Below are 22,332 nucleotides of genomic sequence, written 5' to 3'. Positions count from 1 at the left end.
GCAAATGGCTAGATGCATAAAGCTAAAATTGGCATGCCATGGCAAAGGGGAAAAGACCCCCCCTCAGAAAAGGGAGCTGTTTCAGTGACTGCAAAGCCCAGGGACCTGGGCTGCTGCCCAGAAGTGTGCTTATTTTCAATGGTATTGGCTACAGCCATTCAAGCTGACAGTTGAATCAGCACTCTTGGGGATGATTCCACTGAACTACATTTCTTATCATATTGAGAGAAATATTAGTTTGTGCTGGTGACCATTTCTGCCAATGGATTAAATCTGACAACAGGGAGTAAGTGCCTGTAACAGCAGCGATGTTCCAATGGAATAAGAGCTCAGTAGGAATACAAAAATACATTTTCCAAAGAACTAAACCAGATCAATGTAATTAATTTTGCCCACCTTTCTCAGATGCATATGTCATAATCTCATATACTGGGATATATAGTGTCTTCTAAAACACAAAGTAACCTTGCAGGTTAGGGTGATTTTGATATGGCTTACAAGGTCACAGAACAAGGTTAATTTATTTTACGTATAGCTAAAATATACATGAAATATATTCTTAATGTTGTTGAGTGGATGTCAGAAGTATTTTCTGTGCTGTACATTATAGATTAATACCATATTGTTCACTTATACCTCTAAATGCATGGGTGACTTTTTTCTTTTATTAAGATGTATGATTATTAATTAATTAAAATAGAATTACAATTATGAGATAAAACAGAGGCACAACACTTCATAAGACCAAACTGCAGACTCTGGGCCCAGCTGAAGTTGCTCGGAGTGGAGTTGCACCTCAATAAATGAGTGCAGAATAGGCCAGCTCTAGACAGAACAGCAAACAGCAACTGTAGTAACACCTTCTAGTGACTATCACTTAATGTTAGAAAGCAAATGACTGCACTGAATATTAATAATGATTTGAAGTTTGCTGAATGACCCTTTAAAACATAAAATATAGCTTGCTTATATAGAAAGTATATTTTCCTTAAAGGCTGCTTTTGAAACTCATAAGTGTTGCTTTGCATTTAGATATATACTGTAGATAGTCACCATTTTATTTTTCCTCTCTGGTTGGGAAAATCACTACACTAACTTATCACTAATAAGCAGCAAATTCAGGGCCAAATTCTGCTACCCTTACTAAGGTAGAGTAATACTTTAATTGTCAGGCAATCCCACTGGGGAGTAAGGCACTGCTCAGTGTAAGGGTGGCAGAACACAATCCACTGTAAGAAACAAATAAAGGTATTATCATGGCTGTGATGGGTAGTGATATAGGGCCTGATTCTGATCTCACACCAGTGAAAGTCAGGTGTAATTCCATTCAAGTCTGTAGATGCAAGAGTGAGAGGAAACTCAGGACACATCCAAGTCATTAAACCACTTACAAAACACGTTTCAGGTCTGATATGCCCTATCGCTGTGAACTTGTATTGTCTCTGATCAGGGGTAGTTGTAATATAAACAGATTTGCCCCAAACCCTCCATGCTTGTCATTTAAAAAAAAAAATAATTTCTAGCCCATCAAAACTTGAAACCTCTACTGCTCTGGATGTATAGTCTGTGTTTATATTTAAAAAGGAGCCCCTGCCAAGAAAGGGCTTCTGATTTCCATTTGGTTTTGTAGGATAGAGAAGCCAGGAAAACATCCAGTCTTCAAGTCTACAGTATCTTCCAGTCACCTGCATAAACTAGGACAATAAAATAAAATAAATCACTGATTGGAGAGGAATGGCCACTGTTTGAATTGCAGGAAATTAAATGTCACACTACCAAGTAATGTACTTCAGCAGCATAAGCAACAGATACTTTCCTCTGATGCTTTGGTGTCTTTGGGAAGGGAGAATAGAGTTTATGCATAAATGTGTGGCATGGAGGAAAACATATTTTGTTCTCTATTTTCAGCCACTTCTATGTATATAGTACTGCTACAGGTTGTTACGTTTCAAGAACTGATGCTCTCCCCCCCAACTGGAGTTTGCACAGATCCTTTTTCACTGTGGTATGGGGGGTTTGTCTATTTTGTTGTATTCCCAAAACAAAGCTCAAATGACAGGCCCAAAACAACTCTTCCAGCTGTCTTTCATGTTCACTATTTTCATCCACATCCTAGCAGAGCCATTTTCCTTGCAACATTAACCTAGTTGAAGTAAATAAAAAAAACTGCCAATTTGATTTTAAGACATTTTTGTCCTATCAAGGAGCAGAAGATTAGGTACATACTGTAATCTTAGTAAAACAGGTGAGTGAGATCATATTTAGAAATCTGGTTTTGACCTCTAGTAACCTCTACTTAGTTACAATTAGGGCTGGATAGAACATTTCCAACCAAACAGATTTTAATCAAAATATGTCATTTCATCAAAGCTGAAATGTTTCATTGAGAAATATCAATTTTGATGGGACAGTTTCTGAGCTCCAGCGTGCTCTGACTCCACAGAGAGACCCAAATAAAAAACCTGATCTTTTAGATCTGAAAATGGATGTTTCAACAATTCTGTTTTGCAAAAACAGTTGAAAGGTTTTATTTTCATTGCAATGCAAAACAACAACAAATTTCAACGAGTTGAAAGTAGCCACAAAACAGAACAATTGTCCCCTGGCCAGCTCTAGTTGCAATGACAGCTCTAGAAGTGTTTGCAAAAAGATTTTATCTTCGCACAAGTCTCAGGGCCACTCAGAAAAATGCAGAGGCCCCTCTACTTTCTATTTGAGAGGGATGCATTTTTCTTCCTGGGAATAACAAAGATCTCTAGAACCATAAGAAAGTTGACTAGCCATCAACACACTACTGAGAACTGTATGAGCCTATGAGGCAACAATTTCTCATTAGAAAATCCATGCTTGTGCTGGAGAGCCTTTACAATTATTCATCTAAGTTTTCAGGGCCAAAGAAATCAGCACTCCTTTAATCCTGTAACCCCCCTGGACTTGAAGATGTGTAGGCTATAGCTCAGCATATAATTTGGGCCCCGCTCAGAGACGGAAGATTTAAACCAGGAACATGGTAACTCTCTTGAATGTAAGAGACTATATTTTTGCTTTGTAAAAGAATAAAGAGAAGTTATTCTGGTGGCAGGATACAGGCAGTCTGGTGTCATGAAGAGGTTTTTTTTCCTCCTCTCATGAAAAGCATCTGGCAGACTAGCTCATTAAACTTGGATTTAACCAGTCTTGCTTATTTCTACGAGAACAACCAGTGGCCAACAAGATCACTGAGTGGGATCCATTCTGAAACCAGAATAATAGAGATGAAGGACATGAAGAAAAGCAGCATGGAACTGCAAAATTTACCTCCCCAGGCAGTTTTTGCAACTGTGATGGTGGTTGAGGTCTGTGTGAGTGAAAATATCAAACTGAAAACCAGGGATAATGATGACTCCACAGGTCAGTGACCAAGAGAGATGCAGTCCTGGGATTAGGGAGTGATATTATAGGCAGGACTTTCAAACACACTCTTTACTGACCTCTCTCTACTTTTGACTTAGCATTGGCCTTTCTCTACTCCAATCAGTTCTTGAAAATCCCACTCTAAAACAGCAACTATAAAAAAACTTTCTAACTCTAATGGTAGTTAAATTTTGGAATAGGCTTCCCAATGAGGCTGTGGAATCCCCATCATTGGAAGTTTTTAAAAGCAGGTTGGAAAAAACACCTGTCAGGGATGGTCTAGGTTTACTTGATCCTATCTCAATGCAGAGGCTGGACTTGATCACCTCTTGAGGTCTCTTCTAGCCTTATATTTCGATAATTATTATATACAGTTAAAAGCCATCCCCCTGCCCACAAGCTTTTCACACATCTGTTTGCCAGGGTTCCTGCATGACTCCACAAGGTGGATATGTCAGTAATGGGGCATCTCAGCCTGACATTCAAAATCATAGGTCTATTTTTAACACACTTTATATATAGATATATATACTCCACCCTCACAGCTGTGATCTGCAGAACACATTTTATCCTTCTTCCAGTTATTAACACGAAGGGATAGCAGCTTGTAACCTGAGGAGCATGTAATCCTGGAGGATTGATGGTTGAAACCAGCTTCTCTTTATAAGCCCAGTCTTCTTTCCTCCACTATAACTTCCTCCTCGAGAAGCTTAATTTTCTGCAATTGTGCAGATCACATCTCACCCCAGGGTGGAATTGTTCTAGGGAGTTTAATTCCAAATATTCATTTTGAATTTTGTGTTTTTTGAAAATGTACTTGTTCACTTCTTAAAAAATTAAAAAACTTTTCTCAGTGAATTTCCAAAATGACTTGGCCTAGAAATGCTGATTCTGTGGGGGTGGTGACCTTATTGAGAAGCAACTTTTACTTGCAAAAAAAAAAAAAAAAAAAAAAGATGGAGCGTGGATGTGAAAAGATAAGTTATTTTGAAGTGTACTAGTATAAAGAGCAACTTTTATACATCTCAACTGATTTTCTATCTCCAGCTGCTGAGCAAAGTGGGCAAGGGCACGGATTGGAAACAGCCCCAGAAGTAGTGGGGGTATAGAACCAGGAAACATGGCATGAGGGTAAAGGCAAAATGAACCAGGCTCCCTAGTGTCAGACTGCAGAAAGGCTGAGGGACGCATGGAAGGAGCAGGACATCGATCAGGCATGTAGGAGGCAACAGGAGAACTTAGGAGCACGGGGGGTGGGTGGGAGGAAAAGGGTAGTAAAAGAGGGCAGGAGAGAGGAGAGTTATAACACAGTAATGTAGAATTACACATTGGGGAAGAAAATATCTGATCACACTTTTTCACCTTATAGGACATAGCAATTCCTAAGAAAACCCACTGGCTGCCTCTCTACAGAAGAGACTCTAGCCACCCTTTGGGACTCTGCTGTCACTTACAGGGTGAAGGAAGCACTGCAGCCAAGGCCTGGTGGTACAGCAGAGCCTGATGCCACTTTGCATGTCATGTATATTCTTGTATAATATACTTTGGTCCTTAATTATAGCAAAATGTAGATTAAAGAAAAGCAACCAAATGCTAGAAAAAATTTATTGCTTTCAACATGATTATTTCTATTTGCTCAATCTCCATTTATATTTGCAATCTTTGTTCAGTGCCTAGATACACTATAATCATTTTTTTCTAAAATTCTATTGCATGTGGGAGGGCTACTCGCTCTGGAGAGTTTTAGCGCTCTGGAAAGTGACTGATCCAAAATCTGCCATTGTTTTCAGATCAGAGTTGACCTTCTGGTTGCAGGCTATCAGTCTGAGACACTCTTAAAAAAAATCCCAATTTGCTGAAGAGATTTGTAAACAAAAGTTAAAGAGTGCTCAGGTTAGAAACGCGTTGCGGTTGAGTCCCAACAACACCCAGAAATAATATGACCCTTAACATGAAAGTCTGGAAGTGAACAGTAAGGGCTCCGGCCACATTGGCCACTGCCTAACAATCATCATTACTGCCCCCCACCACTACCCAGGAAGCAAACATCAAGTTTGTGTGGATGTTGTAAACCAGCTGGAGTAATAGCATGACAACATATCACCCCCTTAGTGCAAGTGACATTGACATGTTTGTTTCTATCTGGCAACATGGACAGGCACTCCCCCAACTAATTAATTTATTAACTAGGTTAATTTATTCAGTGACAGATTCCACAAATATGCTCTCTTTGAGCTTACTTCAGCTCCAGCTGAAGTCAATGGGAGTTTTGTCCTTGAGTAAAAGCAGGATCTGGGTGTGACACAGAATCATCGGCAAAGGGTCCCCTGTTCTGTGCAAACAACATCTCAGACCTGACAAACTCACTACACCAGCCACATCACAATGTGTCAAGATTCATAATCATTGTTAAATCTACATACAGGTAATAATTGAGTAATAATATACTGAAAGTATGCTTTATGGACTTGAAATAAAAGTTAGTCATCAGGGAATAATGTCTCTGTGATGGCACATTTAAGCAGGAAGAAGTTGTCACCCTACCCTGGGTAGCCAGAACCAGATGTCTAGCTTTGATCCATCCCAAGGCTTTAAATGGAAAACCCCCAGAGACAACTGCAAACAATCAAAACCATTCAGGGTAAAAAAAAGGAAAATTACAACCAACAAAGAATCACCCTGCCTATGAATAAGACAAAAGCCTCTTTCAGTACAACACAGGGTGGGGAAAGGCACTCTTGATCCTTTTATTGAGGAGACATCTTGAGAAGCAGGGATGTTCATGTGAAAAATTCGATCCTGGTTGCTATGAAGCCAGCCAGCTAGCTCTGTAACAGACTGAACTGGGAGTAGAGGGGCAGAACCTACTTTATTAGCTAGGAAAGGTTTAACAGTTAAGTATATACCCAGGTTCACGTTTTATTCTTTTGTTTTGTAACAATTTGTTTCCATCATTCCCTCTTGTTTCTAGTAGAATCTCTTTCCTAAGTAAACCTCTTTTTGTGTCATTACAAGTGCGGTGTGCTATACAGGAACAGTATACAAGGTAAAGCTGGGGTACACTGCACCTTTGGGGCAGAGGATCTGTGATTTCTGTGAGTAACCAGTGTCAGGGATTGTATACCATAGGGGAACACTTCAAAGAAACTCAGAGATTGGGGTGTGCTTCTTGCTAACCTGCAAGGCAAGGCCCACAGGAAAGGGCCTGAATGACAGAGCTGGTGGTGTTAGGAAGCTGACACCTACATGCACATGCAAGACTACCTCAATGCTGAAGGAAGGAGGTAACACACTAACTCACTGTCCGGGGTGCCCCAAGAACCATCACACTGGGTTTTTATTGGGAAGGATATAGAACAGGGGTCGGCACCCTTTCAGAAGTGGTGTGCCGAGTCTTCATTTATTCACTCTAATTTAAGGTTTCGCGTGCCTGTAATCAGGGTCGGTGCAACCCATTCAGCAACCTAGGTGGTCGCCTAGGGCACTACAATTTGGGGTGGCGACCGCAGCGGTATTTCAGCAGCGAGACCTTCCGCCGCCTCTGTGGGGGGTGGCATTTCGGGGCGGGACCTTCCGCTGCCTAGGGCAGCAGAAAAGCTGGTGGCGCTCCTGCTTGTAATACATGTTAGTGTTTTTAGAAGGTCTCTTTCTATAACTATTGTGGTATATAAAGTAAAGAAGGTTTTTAAAATGTTTAAGAAGCTTCATTTAAAATTTAATTAAAATGCAGAGCCCCCTGGACCGGTGGCCAGGACCCGGGCAGTGAGAGTACCACTGAAAATCAGCTCACGTGCTGCCTTTAGCACATGTGCCAGAGGTTGCCTACCCCTGATATAGGACCTACCTATTTTGCAGGAGTTTAGAGCAGCTTCCCAGTCGTGAAAGTAAGCCGCAAGCTATTCATACAGACAAGAGACAGACAACAATAATCAATTAGGAAACTAATATTTTATTTAAACAGCAGGAGATGAGTAAAAACCTATGCTGCCAAGCAAGGTTGGGGTTTTTTTTTCAGCCAACAATTAACAGCCAGTGAAACTACTACTAGGATTAGGGGAGGAGAAATATTCAGCAAATATATTTGGTAGACACCAAAATTCATATCAGTACTCACAGCAAAACCAGCAGTCAGAGAAATTCAGCAAATCAGAGTACCAACTTAAATCCAGTGAAAAACATTTTAGTTCAATAAAAATCACTCCCATATACTTAACATGCATGTAAGGAATCATGCATCTCTCTCACCTACCTGGTCCTTTCGTCAAAACATCATAGAAGCCCACAACTAGACAGCAGAGCTATTGTTTTAGTGTTACTGTCCTGCAAGCACACATGGAACAGCTACTATCCTGCAACCTAATGTTTTCCTGCATTAATTCTTTGAAGAAATTTTAGTGACCCAGATATTAAGTGGTGAGATGCTCTTACATGCACCAACAGTCCACGTTTGACTTCCCTTGGTCTTGAATGCCGAGTGCCAACAGCTAAGTAGTGCAGTTTGTGGGGCTCTCGGAAATACAAAAAGAGACATCATGGCGCCTGCAGTGTGAATTCTGGACAAATTATGTGGAAACTACCCACCGATCTAATGGCACTGAACTGCCCTCTCTTTACTTGTGGGAGATGGCAACCACAAAAATGATAGTCAGTTGTGTGTGCCAGTCAGCAGTACCTCCCCAGAGGAAGTGTACATGCAGCTAGCCCTGCCTGAAGACATCCAGCAGGACAGGAAACCCTATCAAACAGCTCCATTCAAAAAGCAGGATGGTATCAGTTCTAAATACGCTCTAGCTAGAAGCTGGTTGACTAGCAGACATGGGACAGACAACAAAACCCAAACACATGGTGTCACACAAAACATGAAACATTTGAGAAGTCTGTACACAGTACTATGCAATAGGATGGGCAGAGGACTTCACCCATTTGAACCATATTAAAATTGTTCATGGTAGCCCTGATCACTTTTTATTCCTTTCTGGATTTCATGTTAACATGCTATTGCTTTGGTAGCTGTACCTAGAAATGCATGGCTTAAAAGAATTTGCCCGAACAAGCAACCAGAAAGAAAAGTCTCAATGAGGCCATCCTTCCATTTCACCAAGCTTTTCGTGTTGATTTTTGAGTCAATGTGCAAGTGCAAATACTTAACAATATGTGGCACAGTTGGTCTCGGTCATAGGACCTCTTCCAAGTTATTTACACTCAAGAGTTTTCTTCTCTGATTCAATCTGCCAAAACAGAATTGTACAACACCCTGACCCTGCAAGTTCTTTCATGTAACTCTGGAATTAGCACCACCTTGGATAGCAAACTAATAAATTATTCCTGCAACAAGTGACTATATCTTAAAGGGATGGAAAATGCCACAGTTGGGATTCAGCAGGACTCTCTGATTCTAGATCTTTAGCTGTGCAAAGAGGGAGAGGGTCAAGTATCTGTTTTAATATTATTGTAATTGCCTCACCAACAAGTGTGGGTTTTCCTAAGTGGGGGGTGAGATACTCTGCTTGAGGGTGAAGTCATTTTACCAGGTTTCTCATGATGTTTAGAGAAGACCCTCTGTACCCTGATCCAAAATGGTTCCAGTGGTTCATATAGTGGAAAAGTTGGTACAGTTTGAGTCGTTTTTCAAACCCTGGACCTTTGGGAATTTTACTGTGGTAAGCAGAGTAAAAAGAGTTGCTGAAGCCACCAAACATCCCGGCTATCGCAAGTTCATATTCTGAATGACCATAGAAGGAGGCAGGGTCAAAAATAATGGGGCCAGAGTCATCCTCGGCTACATTTCCTCCCCACAGATCCCCATGAAGGAGAGCAGGAACGATCTCCATGTCACAGAACAAACTGGGTATCTTCAGCTGGGGAGGGAAAAGAAAGCAAGAGTTATCAGTGAAATGCCTCAAGATGAAGAATGGTGGGGTGAGAGTTACTTTAGACAGCAGATGTTGAAATCACCAGAGTAAGCATACATACACACACAGGTTACAAAATATGAATTAAACATTCTTAAAAATTAGCTGGTTAACTGCCAATCAAAACAGACTGGTGCCTTTTGACACTTAAAATAAAAAACTTCAGAGGGAGATCAACATGGTTTCTACTTTTACAGAATCATAGATACTAGTGATTGAAGACCATAGTCATCCAATCATATATCCCATCCCCAAGCCTGCAATACAGGGGAATGTCTCAGTTAAAGATTCCATCTTGTATTTCTGTCATTTCTTCCTAACTTCAGTATGTGTCATAACTGCTTTTTCAGTGTTATAAAGTCCAAAGTTAAAAATTCACTCAGTACGCCAAATTTAGCCAGTTGCAAACAAAATTCAAAGATACTGCTCCACTGGAAGAAGGGGTAAGAAACCTCCTATTATCCATGAGTAGAGGATGGTGTCCCTAGCCTCTATTTGCCAGAAGCTGGGAATGGGTGACAGGGGATGGATCACTTGATGATTACCTGTTCTGTTCATTCTCTCTGGGGCACCTGGCGTTGGCCACTGTTGGAAGACAGGATACTGAGCTAGATGGACCTTTGATCTGACCCAGTATGACCATTCTTATGTTCCACAAAATAGTGAGAAAATAGCTAAAAGTGCATCCACTCAAAAAACTGAATGCAACTCTTACATGAAATGGTGGTGCTCTTGAGTAACCCATGGCATTCCCCATGTGTGTTTCAGGTAGTAAGCATGTACCACTCCCAGTCCAGAGAATAGGAGTTGTGAACTTGAACTAAGATCTCTTGACTGGCAATGCAAAGCACTACCCAAAGAGCTAGCCTATACGGATTTGCTTTAGAGCGTAGCATTGGGGGACACTGCATGAAGCCATTCTACCTCCACATAAAGGGTGTTGTAGGTCTTTGGGAATATATGTTCCTAACTCACAAAATCCTAAAACATTCCAACAGAAGATTGGAGCTAATTTCTTTATTAAAAGAAAAACCAACTAACCCACACCTAGCTATCAATAAATTAAGAGTCACAGGGAGCTCTTCTACCTGAAGCTGTGCCCAAAGTTCTCTTGCCTCCCTGTCTCCTGAATTCTTTTCAACCATATCCATCTGGGGCTGGATTCGCTGCCTGGCATAGAAAGTTACCCAGTCATTCTGCCAGTCATTCACCTGGAAAAGCAAGAGCAGAGGTTAGGCATTGGACACACAACATAAGACAGGGTAGTATTTTTTAAATATAGCCTTTGAGGAAATAAAACAATTTGTGCCTAGGCCTGGTCTACACTGGGGGGGGGGGGGGGGGTGTCGATCTAAGATACACAACTTCAGCTATGAGAATACGTATCTTAGATCGACTTAGAATCACTTACTTCGCGTCCTCGTGGCGCGGGATCGACGACCGCCACTCCCCCGTCACTCCGCTTCCGCCTCTCGCCATGGTGGAGTTCCGGAGTCGACAGCAGAGCGATCAGGGATCGATTTATCACGTCTACACTAGAGGCGATAAATCGATCCTCGATAGATCAATCACTACCTGCCGATCCGGTGGGTAGTGTAGACATACCCTTGATGTCTGTCTAGTGCAAGGTGTTACTATTTCAGTTGTCTATTCTAACCAGTGTTCAGGAAAGGTTCAAGTCTCCTTTAAAATCTCATTCATTGAATAAAAGCAACAGCAGAGATATCACAGGTACCCAAACCCTGTAGCACCAAACCCTTTCTTGGGCTTTTGCTTTCCAAGCTATCTGGAACATATTAATTCCTAGTGTAACTCCACTGAAATCAATGGAGTTACATCTAGAATAATCTTGGCCCTTTGTGTTTTCCAAAGCAAAGCAAAAACTCATCTCTTACAATCCAAACATTTGCTCTTCCACAATTAGAAAAATGTATAGCAAAATCTTAAAGTGTTTCATTTAAATCCCTAAGAACGTAAAACAGAAATGCCAATAGGTTAAATAAGTTCCAAGACTTAAGCAGAACCTACTTGTGGGAGATAGCCACAACAGGTGACTGTATGAAAGCCAAATCGATCCACGAACTGGATGTCTGTTTGCCCCTCACTTTTACCTTGCAAACCAAAAAAATAAAAACATAGATTACAAAGATTAGAAGTATTTGCAGTGTAGGTAGGCTTTAAATCAGATGGAGATATAGTAGTTTGCTGGTAGCAGACAGCTTACCCTGCAGTATCTTTATTCAACTGCCTTCAGTTAACTTTAGGACAAGATTGAAATGTTTAAGTTTTAATCTTAATCACACCATCTGGTGATAGATCACCTCTGAAACAAAGCTTTTGTAGGTAATGATCTGGAATAAATAGTGGGGACAGCAAGTCTAAGAAATATTTTGCCCACGAAAGAGATAAAGAGCTTTTTGATATTTGTGAATCTTGTTTCAAACACAAAAAGGAATTTGTTCCAAGTTTATTTGCATGACAGTGTTATTGGAGCCAAATACATGTTCCTGAAATAACAAGGTCATTTTAGCAACTGCCTGTTTTACAGGTTATCTGTTAACTAGCTTAATGTCATTAAATTTACAGACAACTATGTACTGTACCAACAGTGTTCCCCTCTTTCTTCAACTTCTCTCCAAGTTTCTGGTTGTGAAGGTGGAGATCAGCCAACTGCGTTCCAAGCTTCGCTGAATGCCTAAGAAACCAAAATAATTTCTTTTAGCATCACTGAATCATATAGTAAGCAGTGAATTCACATCTTGATATGCAGGGAATTACTCATGTACATTTGCTGAGAACTTTTCCACATGCTCTATCTGGAGCAAACACATCCTCTTGAGGAGGGGAAAAAGCAAGTTCTGAAAATTGCATTTATTAGGACACAATGGCTATTTCTCACAATGTGACATTGAAATGAAAGTGAGAGAAACCCTAATACAAAGTAATTACTGCAATACAACATTTCTGCTATGTATTAGCTCTACATGAGGCCTGTACATTTAATAATCAGCCTATGAGAAGATCATGCATCATATAGCCTATTAGTTTTTGTACCTCCAGATACATTCTAGAGGCAGGGGATAAGTTGGATTTACTCTTTCCTGGGCTCTACCTCTGCTAAAGTGTCTATTCTTTTCATCATTTCATGCCTCATTTATTGCAATTTTAAGGCTCTCCGAGACCTCTGCTCTCAACATCAGAGACCAGTATGCTAAAGCTAGACTGCTCTCACCCTCCAGGAAAGACCAAATCTCCTGTAGCACCTTCACTGGCTTCCTATCTATCTCCAAACAGAATTGAAAGTTATCCTTCTGCTTAAAACTCCATATGAATTTGCTCCTCTTGACTTCTGAGCTCATATCGGTCTCCTCTGCCCTCTCATTCTAACCCTCCATTCTTAGACTTTTTCCAAGTACAAGCTCATATTCTCTAGAAAATTTTGCAACTCCTCCCACAAGATAGAAGCCTACCATGTAATACTCAAGATACTAGCCTCCCAAGTTACCTTATGTTCACTCTCTTAGTCTTCACCTGCCACATCATCTCCCTGAATCCAGTGCATGGTCATCTCTTCTTGTTGTTCCTGTTCTAACACGGGGCCTGATCATACCTCTGAAATTAGTACATCAAGGGTCATATTCATGCTCATCTCTCCCCAACTTTCACAGAAAGGGAGTTCAGCCACCTTTGCAGCAGGATCCCTTTGATTCCCTGGACCTCACGGCGGGCTCCCTATGAACCTGAGCATCCAACAAGACAGCAGGGGGGAAGAGGAGTGAGCAAACTGAGCAGACATGCATCTCTATCGCCTGAGCCCAGCACAGACCAAGGAGGATCTGTAGCGCGACCAAACACTATTACATTTCTGCAGCCCAGCTACTTGATGGGCTCTCTAAGCCAGCTGCAGAAGCCCAGAGGGGTGAGGAGGGCGCAACTCAGCTCCCTGATGGAACAACTGAGAACAACCTCCATAGTGGGTTTTCTTCCAGGAGAGGGGACAATCAGACCCTCAGATTTTAAGCTATCAATATTCAGGACACAAACTTTATCTATCTGGAAGTGCAATGTACACCCCTCCTGTGCTATAGAAGAAACAATAAATAGTGCTTCATATCCCCCAAAGGTGAGAATCACACGGCAAGATGATCTCATAGTTCTTTTCCCTAACTCCCACAATTCTTACTCTGAAATCTTCATAACAGCAGCCATACTGGGTTAGACCAATGGTCCATCTAGCCCAGTATCCTGTCTACTGACAGTGGCCAATGCCAGGTGCCCCAGAGGGAATGAACAGAACAGATAATCATCAAATGATCCATCCCTTGTCACCCATTCCCAGCTTCTGGCAAACAGAGGCTAGGGACACCATCCCTGCCCACCCTGGCTAATAGCCCCTGATGGACCTATCCTCCATGAACTTATCTAGTTATTTTTTGAAACCTGTTATAGTCTTTGCCTTCACAACATCCTCTGGCAAAGAGTTCCACAGGTTGACCGTGCATTGTGTGAAAAAATACTTCCGTTTGTTTTAAACCTGCTGCCTATTAATTTCATTGAGTGACCCCCTAGTTCTTCTGTTATGAGAAGGATTAAATAACACTTCCTCATTTACTTTCTCCAAACCAGTCACGATTTTATAGACCTCTATCATATCCCCCTTTAGTTATTTTCCAAGCTGAAAATTCCCAGTCTTGTTAATCTCTACTCATATGGCGACCATTCCATACCCCTAATAATTTTTGTTGACTTTTTCTGAACCTTTTCCAATTCCAATATATATTTTTTGAGATGGGGTGACCACATCTGCACGCAATATTCAAGATGTGGGCATATTATGGATTTATATATAGGCAATATGATATTTTCTGTCTTATTATCAATCCCTTTCTTAATGATGCCCATTCTGTTCATTTTTTGACTGCTGCTGCATATTGAGTGGATGTTTGCAGAGAACTATCCACAATGACTCCAAGATATCTTTTGTAAGTGGTAACAGTTAATTTAGACCCCATCATTTTACATGTATAGTTGGGATTATGTTTTCCAATGTGCATTACTTTGCATTTGTCAACATTGAATTTCATCTGCCATTCTGTTGCCCGGTCACCCAGTTTTGTGAGATCCTTTTGTAGCTCTTTGCAGTCTGCTTGGGACTTAACTATCTTGAGTAGTTTTGTATCATCTGCAAATTTTGCCACCTCTCTGTTCACCCCTTTTTCCACATCATTTATGAATATGTTGAATAGAACTGGTCCCAGTACAGACCCCTGGGGGACACCACTATTCACCTCTCTCCATTCTGAAAACTGATCATTTATTCCTACCCTTTGTTTCCTATCTTTTAACCGTTACCAATCCATGAGAGAACCTTTCCTCTTATCCCATGACAGCTTTCTTTGCTTAAGCGTCTTTGGTGAGGGACCTTGTCAAAGGCTTTCTGAAAATCTAAGTACACTATATCCACTGGATCCCCCTTGTCCACATGCTTCTTGACCCCCTCAAAGAATTCTTGTAGATTCCTGAGGCATGATTTTCCTCTACAAAAACCATGTTGACTTTTCCCCCAACAAATTATGTTCATCTATATGTCTGACAATTTTGTTCTTTACTATAGTTTCAACCAGTTTGCCCAGTACTGAAGTCAGGCTTACCAGCCTGTAATTGCCAGGATCACCTCTGGAGCCCTTTTTAAAAATTGGAGTCACATTACCTATCCTCCAGTCATTTGGTGCAGAAGCTGATTTAAATGATAGGTTACAAACCACTGTTAGTAGTTCTGCAATTTCACATTTGAGTTCCTTCAGAACTCCTGGGTGAATACCATCTGATCCTGGTGACTTTTTATTGTTTAGTTTATCAATTTGTTCCAAAACCTCCTGTAATGACACCTCAATCTGGAACAGTTCCTCAGATTTGTCACCTGAACAGAATGGCTCAGGTTTGGGAATCTCTCTCACTCCTCAGCCATGAAGACTGATGCAAAGAATTCAATTACTTTCTCCGCAATGGCCTTATCTGCCTAAAGTGCTCCTTTAGCCGCTCAATCGTCCAGTGATCCCAATGGTTGTTAAGCAGGCTTCCTGCTTCTGATGTACTTAAAAAATTTTTTGCTATTACTTTTTGAGTCTTTGGCTTTTATAGCCTCTTTAATCTCAGTGAGCATTTCATAGTCACTATCACCATCCTGGTCAGGTGGTCGGTAATATATCCCTACTGCTATATTCTTATTATTAGAGCATGGAATTACTATCCATCGAGATTCTATGGTACAGTTTAGTTCATTTAAGATTTTTACTTCATTTGATTCTATGCTTTCTTTCACATATAGTGCCACTCCCCCACCAGCATGACCTGTTCTGTCCTTGCAATATATTTTGTACCCTGGTATTACTGTATCCTATTGATTATCCTCATTCCACCAAGTTTCTGTGATGCCTATTATATCAAAATTCTCATTTAATTCAAGGCACTCTAGTTCACCCATCTTATTATTTAGACTTCTAGCATTTCCATATAAGCATTTTTAAAACTTGTCACTTTTTAGCTGTCTGTCATTACATTATGTAATTGAATGAGACTCTTTCAATAGACTGTTTCTCATCAGATCCTACCCGTATTTTATCATCTTCCATCCTCTCCTCCTTATGACGACAGAGAATTTCCATTAATAGATCCTCCCCTAAGGGATGTGTTTGTCTGAACCACCTGCTTTTCTGCACCTGTCAGCTTTCCCCCAACCCTTAGTTTTAAAACTGCTCTACGACCTTTTTAATTATAAGTGCCAGCAATCTGGTTCCATTTTGGTTAAGGTGGAGCCCATTCTTTCTGTATAGGCTCTCCCTTTCCCAAAAGTTTCCCCAGGTCCTAATAGATCTAAATCCCTCCTCCCTAGACCATTGTCTCATCCACGCATTGAGACCCTCCAGTTCTGCCTATGTAACTGGCCCTGCACATGGAACTGGAAGCATTTCAGAGAATGCTATCATGGAGGTCCTGGACTTCAATCTCTTACCTAACAGCCTAAATTTTGCCTCCAGGACCTCTCTCCTATCTTTCCCCATGTGATTGGTACCTACATGTATCACGACCACCGGCTCCTCCCCAGCACTACACATAAGTCTATCTAGGTCAGAGGTGGGCAAACTAAGGCCCGGCCCTTGAGCTCCTGGCCGGGGAGGCTAGCCAGCCCCCGGCCTCTTCCCTGCTGTCCCCCCTCCCCCGCAGCCTCAGCTCGCTGTGCCGCTAGCGCTCCAGGCTGCAGGGCTGCGAGCTCCTGCCGGGCAGCGCGGCGGCGTGGCTGGTTCTGGTCGGGCGGCGCGGCTGCCAGTCCTGGTGCTCTGAGAAGCATGGTAAGGGGGCAGGGAGCGGGGGGGTTGAATAAGGGGCAGAGGGTCCCAGGGGGCAGTCAGGGGACAGGGAGTGGTTTGATATGCATGGGAGTCCTGGGGGGCCTGTCAGGGGGCAGGGGTGTGGATAGGGGTTGGGGCAGTCAGGGGACAGGAAGCTGGAGGGGGGTTGGATGGATCGGGGGTTTTGAGGGGGGCAGTCAGGGGGCAGGAAATGGGAGGGGGCGGATAGGGGGTGGTGGCCAGACTGTTTGGGGAGGCACAGCCTGCCCTACCTGGCCCTCCATATAGTTTCAGAACCCCAATGTGTCCCTCAGGCCAAAAAGTTTGTCAACCCCTGACCTAGATGTCTCGAGAGATCCGCAACCTTTGCACAAGGCAGGCAAATCACCATATGTTTCTCCCGGTCATCGCAAACCCAGCTATCTATGTTTCTAATGATTGAATCCCCCATAACTATTACCTGTCTCTTCCCAATAACTGGAGCGTCTCTTCAGTTTATGATTGATTCATGGTATAAAAGTATTGTGAGATACTAAGGGGCACCATATACAGAGTGCAGCTTCCCCTCCTGTCCCAGATCTAGCGAAAAAAACAACATATCAAAATGGATTGTCATCCCCAAAACAAGTAATTTAAATGGTTTCCCTTAAATCTAAATTTCTGGTCACAGCAATAAGCAATGACACATTTAGAATTTACCTGTTAAGACTCCTCATTTCCAAATGCTCCATCACAAATAGAGTGCTGCCTCCTGGCACATCTATAACTTTGATCGGTTTGGGCACCTTTACTGTCTGTGTTTGTAGGATGGCTGACAAACTTTCCATTTCTCCCTCAAACATTCTTCTGGCCTGTCAAATACAAAGGAAAAGCGTCACTCCCCTTGAAAGCTCTTATGGCTAAATGAAGGGTCTTTCCCCAAGTAAACATTTTAAACAGAGAATAGCTTGTTTTTTGCTAGAGCAGGTACAAGATACCTGCGGTCCAGAGTTGTGATACCTACACTGCTAAGTCTGACCTATAATAATTTCAGAATTACAGAAGTTCCTATCCATAAACCTGCCCCTATAGAAGCAGTGTGGCTTCTAGCATTTTATAGGGTCAGGCAAATAACTCAACAATTGAATCAAAGCCTGGGTCACACGTCGGAGGCTCCATCTCCATTCATGGAACAGAGTTCACATGCATACTGCTGACAAAAATACTGTGTTAACGTGATGTGCAGCATCCGAGTAGAAAAATGGATACAATCAATAAATACATTAAAAGGACGGTGGTAGGTGTTGGTATTCTGTGTAGCTTTGCACAAAATTAACAGTCTACCTAAAAGTCTAGCTATAAATATTAAAATAGCTGCTGCCATCCCTTAAGTTTGTGTTCTCAGCTGAAATATAAAGAATGACTTTGTGGCTAACCTGCAGCTGTGATGTTCTTTCAAGTGAGAATCTCGTCAAGTTATAACTTTAGGTCCTTATTCTGCCAATGCCATACATGTTGAGTAGTACTTACTCTCCATTGACTTCAATGGGACTAATCACATAAGTAAATACTACTCAAAGAGAGAAAGGGTTGGACAAAAGGTCTCTTAGAGAAGCTGTAGTCTATGTTATAAGCATTAATGAAACTAATTAAATATAACTGCCTAGTGAATAAAATAGCAACAGAACAGTTTGGGGACAGATACAGGAATTAAAGTCACAGGACAAACTGCAGTGGGCATTGATTACAAACTCCCCAGACTGGAGGCAAGTAAGAATTCTTGGATTATCTATTAAGGAGTTTGATACTTTATGATTTACAATTTTATTTAACCAATGTAGACATTTGTATCTCTGCCAGAAATATTATGCCAGGCTTAAGCCAGTTGCAAATTTTGATAGGGTAAATAACTAAAAACAAACATTTATAATACAACTGCTGATATAGCACATTGCTGCATACACAGCACAGCATTATAATACAGTCAGGTGAAGTTTGCTTTCATCAGCACTCTGCATTTATAGACACATGCAAAAGCATAGAAAACAGTCGCCAACTGAATAGCAAATTAATCCAGGTCTTCTGACTTTTTTGTTGAAAACAACACCTCTCCTTTATTACTCAGCACCATCCTGCTCCTAGTTCTCTCAAGCACTCCCAAATGTGCTGAAAGAATTATTGCCAAACAGAATGTTGTATGTATTAACTGAGGCCCAAATGGAAGTACTAGGTTGCCATCACTATTAGGTGCTCTAAGTCTACTACTAGACAACAAGCCCTTCCATCACCTTTCCAGCTGGGACCTCAGCATACTTGAGTGACATTGTTACCCTGCTGCTCATACAGCCAAGCAGGAAAGGGTAGAAAGACTGGGAACAGACATAGTGGACAGCTGTTGTACTACAGGTAAATAGTGCGTGCTTTCTTGCATATGCCCATTGTTCTCCTTCCACCTAGGGCCTAAATCAAGTGTACCCTTAGAATATCTTCCTCTTATAATTTTCCTCACTTCCAACAGAAACACAGAACAAACATTCTGTATAAGACCAACGTTTCATCTAATGCACTATCCTGTCTCACACAATGGCTTATACCAGATACTGCAAAAGAATATGCAAGAAACCCCACAAACACAATTATGGAAAACCCTGCTCCATAAGGGAAGTTTCTTCCTAAGTGCAGGCAGTTACAGACTGACTTACGTCCTAAAGAATCACGGAAACATAGAAATGTAGGACTGGAAGGGACCTAGAGAAATCATCTAATCCAGCCTCTTGCGCTGAGGCAGGACCAAACACCACGACAGGTGTTTAGCCTGTTCTTAAATGCTTCCAAAGACTGGGATTTCACAACCTCCCTTGGAAGCCTATTCCAGAGCTTAACTATCCTTGAAGTTAGAAAGTTTTTCCTAATATTGAACCTAAATCTCCCTTGCTGCAGATTAACCTGATTACTCCTTGTCCAACCTTCAACCAACAGACATGGAGAACAATCAACCACCATCTATCTGCTTAATAATAGCCATTAACATATTTGAAGATTGTTATCAGGTCCCCTTTGGTCTTTTCTCAAGACTAAGTTGTTGTTGTTTTTTTACCTTTCCTCACACATCAGGTTTTCTAAAGCTTTTATAATTGTTGTTGTTCTCCCCTAGACTCTGTCCAAATTGTCCACAGCTTTCCTAAAATGTGGCGCCCAGAACTGGACACAATACTCCAGTTTAGGCCTCACCAGTGCCAAGTACCGCTATCTTACATATGACATTCCTGTTAATACAGCCCAGAAGGATATTAGACTTTTTCACAACTGCATCATTGTTGACTCGTATTTAATTTGTGATCCACTATAACCCCCAGATCCTTTTAACCAGTACTAGCCAATTATTCCCCATTTTGTAGTTGTGCATTTGATTTTTACTTCCTAAGTGAAGTACTGAATTTCATCTTGTTGATTTCAAAACAGTTCTCTAATTTGTCATGGTTGTTTTGAATTCTAATCCTATCCTCAAAAGTACCTGCAACTCCTCCCAGCTCAATGTCATCTGCAAACGTTATAAGCATACTCTTGCTCCATTATCCAAAAATACTGACTAGTACAGGACCCAGGATTATTGTAAGCAAGACACGAGAAGTAATTCTTCCACTCTACTCCACGCTGATTAGGCCTCAACTGGAGCATTGTGTCCAGTTCTGGGCGCCACATTTCAGGAAAGATGTGGACAAACTGGAGGAAGTCCAGAGAAGAGCAACAAAAATTAAAGATTAAAGGTCTGGAAAACATGACTTATGAGGGAAGATTGAAAAAATTGGGTTTGTTTAGCCTGGAAAAGAGAAGACCGAGAGGGGACATGATAACAGTTTTCAAGTACATAAAAGGTTGTTACAAGGAGGAAGAAAAAATTTTCTTCTTAACTGCTGAGGATAGGAGAAGAAGCAATGGGCTTAAATTGCAGCAAGGGTGGTTTAGGTTGGACATTAGGAAAAACTTCCTAATTGTCAGAGTGGTTAAGCACTGGATTAAATTGCCTAGGGAGGTGGTGGAATCTCCATCATTGGAGATTTTTAAGAGCAGGTTAGTCAAACACCTGTCAGGGATGGTCTAGATAATACTTAGTCCTGCCTTGAGTGCAGGGGACTGGACTAGATGACCTCTCGAGGTCCCTTCCAGTTCTATAATTCTATGATTACATCCCCAATACATTAGAAAGGATAAAGCAGTCTATTTCAGACCTTTGTAGTAAAGTGATGGGGCACAATAATATCTGTAGCGAGCATTACCATTGCCATGTTATCATGAAGGATATTAAATAATACCACTGTGCTGCAGTCTATGGCTAGCTGATATTGCCAGGTGCCTGATACAGATACAACTGCTCACCTCAAGGACCACCAGATGCTGCCACCCACCCTAGCGGTCAATGAAGATAGATACTTAATTCCATCCCACCCAGAAGATGGAGTCTGTATCTCCAAGCATGTGGCATAAGCCTAACTATGCCCCAAACCAGCTCTTGGAATAGTACTGCCTTAGGCAGGCTAGCAAACATCCACCCAGCACGGTCCTTCACACAGGAATTACTAGGCATTTTGCTGCCCCTAAGCAACCTCCTGCGTGGTACAGCCAGCTGTGCAACTACTCACTCTTACACCCGAGCCTAAGCAATGCTCTCTCCAGCCAATCCTGAAAGGTGAAGCCAGCTCATTTTTAGCACCAACAGCCCTCCAATTAGTCCCATTACCCAAAAGAACTACAAGAGCATCCAAGCTCCCAGTGAAACCCCTGCTCAGTATGCAAACCCCCAGGGAACCCCCCTGCCCCTTTGCCCAATTGCCCGCCGCTAACCCAGCCCAGGGGAGCCCCGGGCCCCCTGCTAACGCAGCCCCCCTGCACCTCCGCCTTGGAGTTGCTCTTCACATAGACCCGGCCCCCGTCGGTGTCGTAGCTCTGGCCCTGGCTGATGCAGCCGCCGCCCGAGTGGCCCGTGGACCGCAGCACTGAGGTGCCCAGCTCCCGCTTCAGCGCGGCCTCCATGCTGCTCCCCTGGCGGCCCTCACGAGCCGGGGCGGGCGGGGCGCGCGCCGAGCAGAGCAGAGCAGCTGCAGCAGCCCGGCCGCTAGGGCGCCAGGCGCCTCCTCCCTTGCTGTCACTGGGCATGCGCAGTGACAACCGCCTGAGCCGCCTAGGCAGTCACCGGCTGGATCTGAGTCCCCGGGGGGGGCGCTGGGGATTAGGGCGCGAGGCTGCCTGTTCTGGGGGAGCCGCCAGCGCCGGGGGACCACGGCTTTGTATTGGGGCGGTAGAGAGGGATCGAGGGGGAATCATTGCTGTGGGGCAGAAGAGAAGGGCTGAGGGGGAGGGGAAACGGCTTTGCATTGGGGCAGGCAGCTAGGGACTGATGGGGTCAGTGACTTGGAGGGCAGATAGGTGCTGTGGGTGGGGGAAGGGGTTGCTGCTTTCCCAGGGCCGGCTGAGCAAGCTGGTGCTTGGGGCGGCAGAGTGTTGGAGGCGGCATTCTGCCCAATGCTAGGGCGGCACGGCCGCTTTTTGTTTGTTTGTTTGTTCTGCTCCGGCCGCCCTGTAAGGGGCGGCGGCGCGGAGAACCAGAGCGCCCTGCAGGGCAGTCCTCTTCCTTCCCTCCCTGCCAACCGGAGCGGAGCCCTCGCGGCAGGCGGCAGTGTCCCTGCTGTAGCCCTGGCAGC

General features: G+C 42.8%; 1 protein-coding gene across 1 annotated transcript; it reads right to left on the bottom strand.

Moving 5' to 3' along the window:
• Positions 1 to 7,322: 7,322 nt before the first annotated feature.
• Positions 7,323 to 21,740, bottom strand: FN3KRP (fructosamine 3 kinase related protein). The gene is made up of 6 exons (XM_054047276.1): positions 21,524 to 21,740; positions 17,354 to 17,505; positions 11,909 to 12,000; positions 11,334 to 11,416; positions 10,394 to 10,516; positions 7,323 to 9,251 (listed from the first exon to the last, which is right to left on the bottom strand). Exons 1-6 carry the CDS (start codon positions 21,662 to 21,664, stop codon positions 8,913 to 8,915), a joined length of 930 nt encoding a protein of 309 aa, XP_053903251.1. The 5' UTR covers positions 21,665 to 21,740; the 3' UTR covers positions 7,323 to 8,912.
• Positions 21,741 to 22,332: the final 592 nt, after the last annotated feature.

This window comes from Malaclemys terrapin, chromosome 13 (genome assembly GCF_027887155.1).
Source record: "Malaclemys terrapin pileata isolate rMalTer1 chromosome 13, rMalTer1.hap1, whole genome shotgun sequence".
NCBI lineage: Eukaryota > Metazoa > Chordata > Testudines > Emydidae > Malaclemys > Malaclemys terrapin.
The sequence above is the reverse complement of the archived record's forward strand: the minus strand, read 5'-3'. Positions and strand labels throughout refer to the sequence as shown.

What these genes read in the sequence shown, in the direction of transcription:
- FN3KRP (XM_054047276.1), bottom strand. Translation starts at nt 21,664, where the DNA reads ATGGAGGCCGCGCTGAAGCGGGAGCTGGGCACCTCAGTGCTGCGGTCC. An exon ending in GAAATGAGGAGTCTTAACAG is followed by an intron (nt 12,001 to 17,353) that starts GTAAATTCTAAA and finishes TTGGTTTCTTAG; the next exon opens with GCATTCAGCGAAGCTTGGAA. An exon ending in AACTTTGGGCACAGCTTCAG is followed by an intron (nt 9,252 to 10,393) that starts GTAGAAGAGCTC and finishes TTCCCTCCCCAG; the next exon opens with CTGAAGATACCCAGTTTGTT.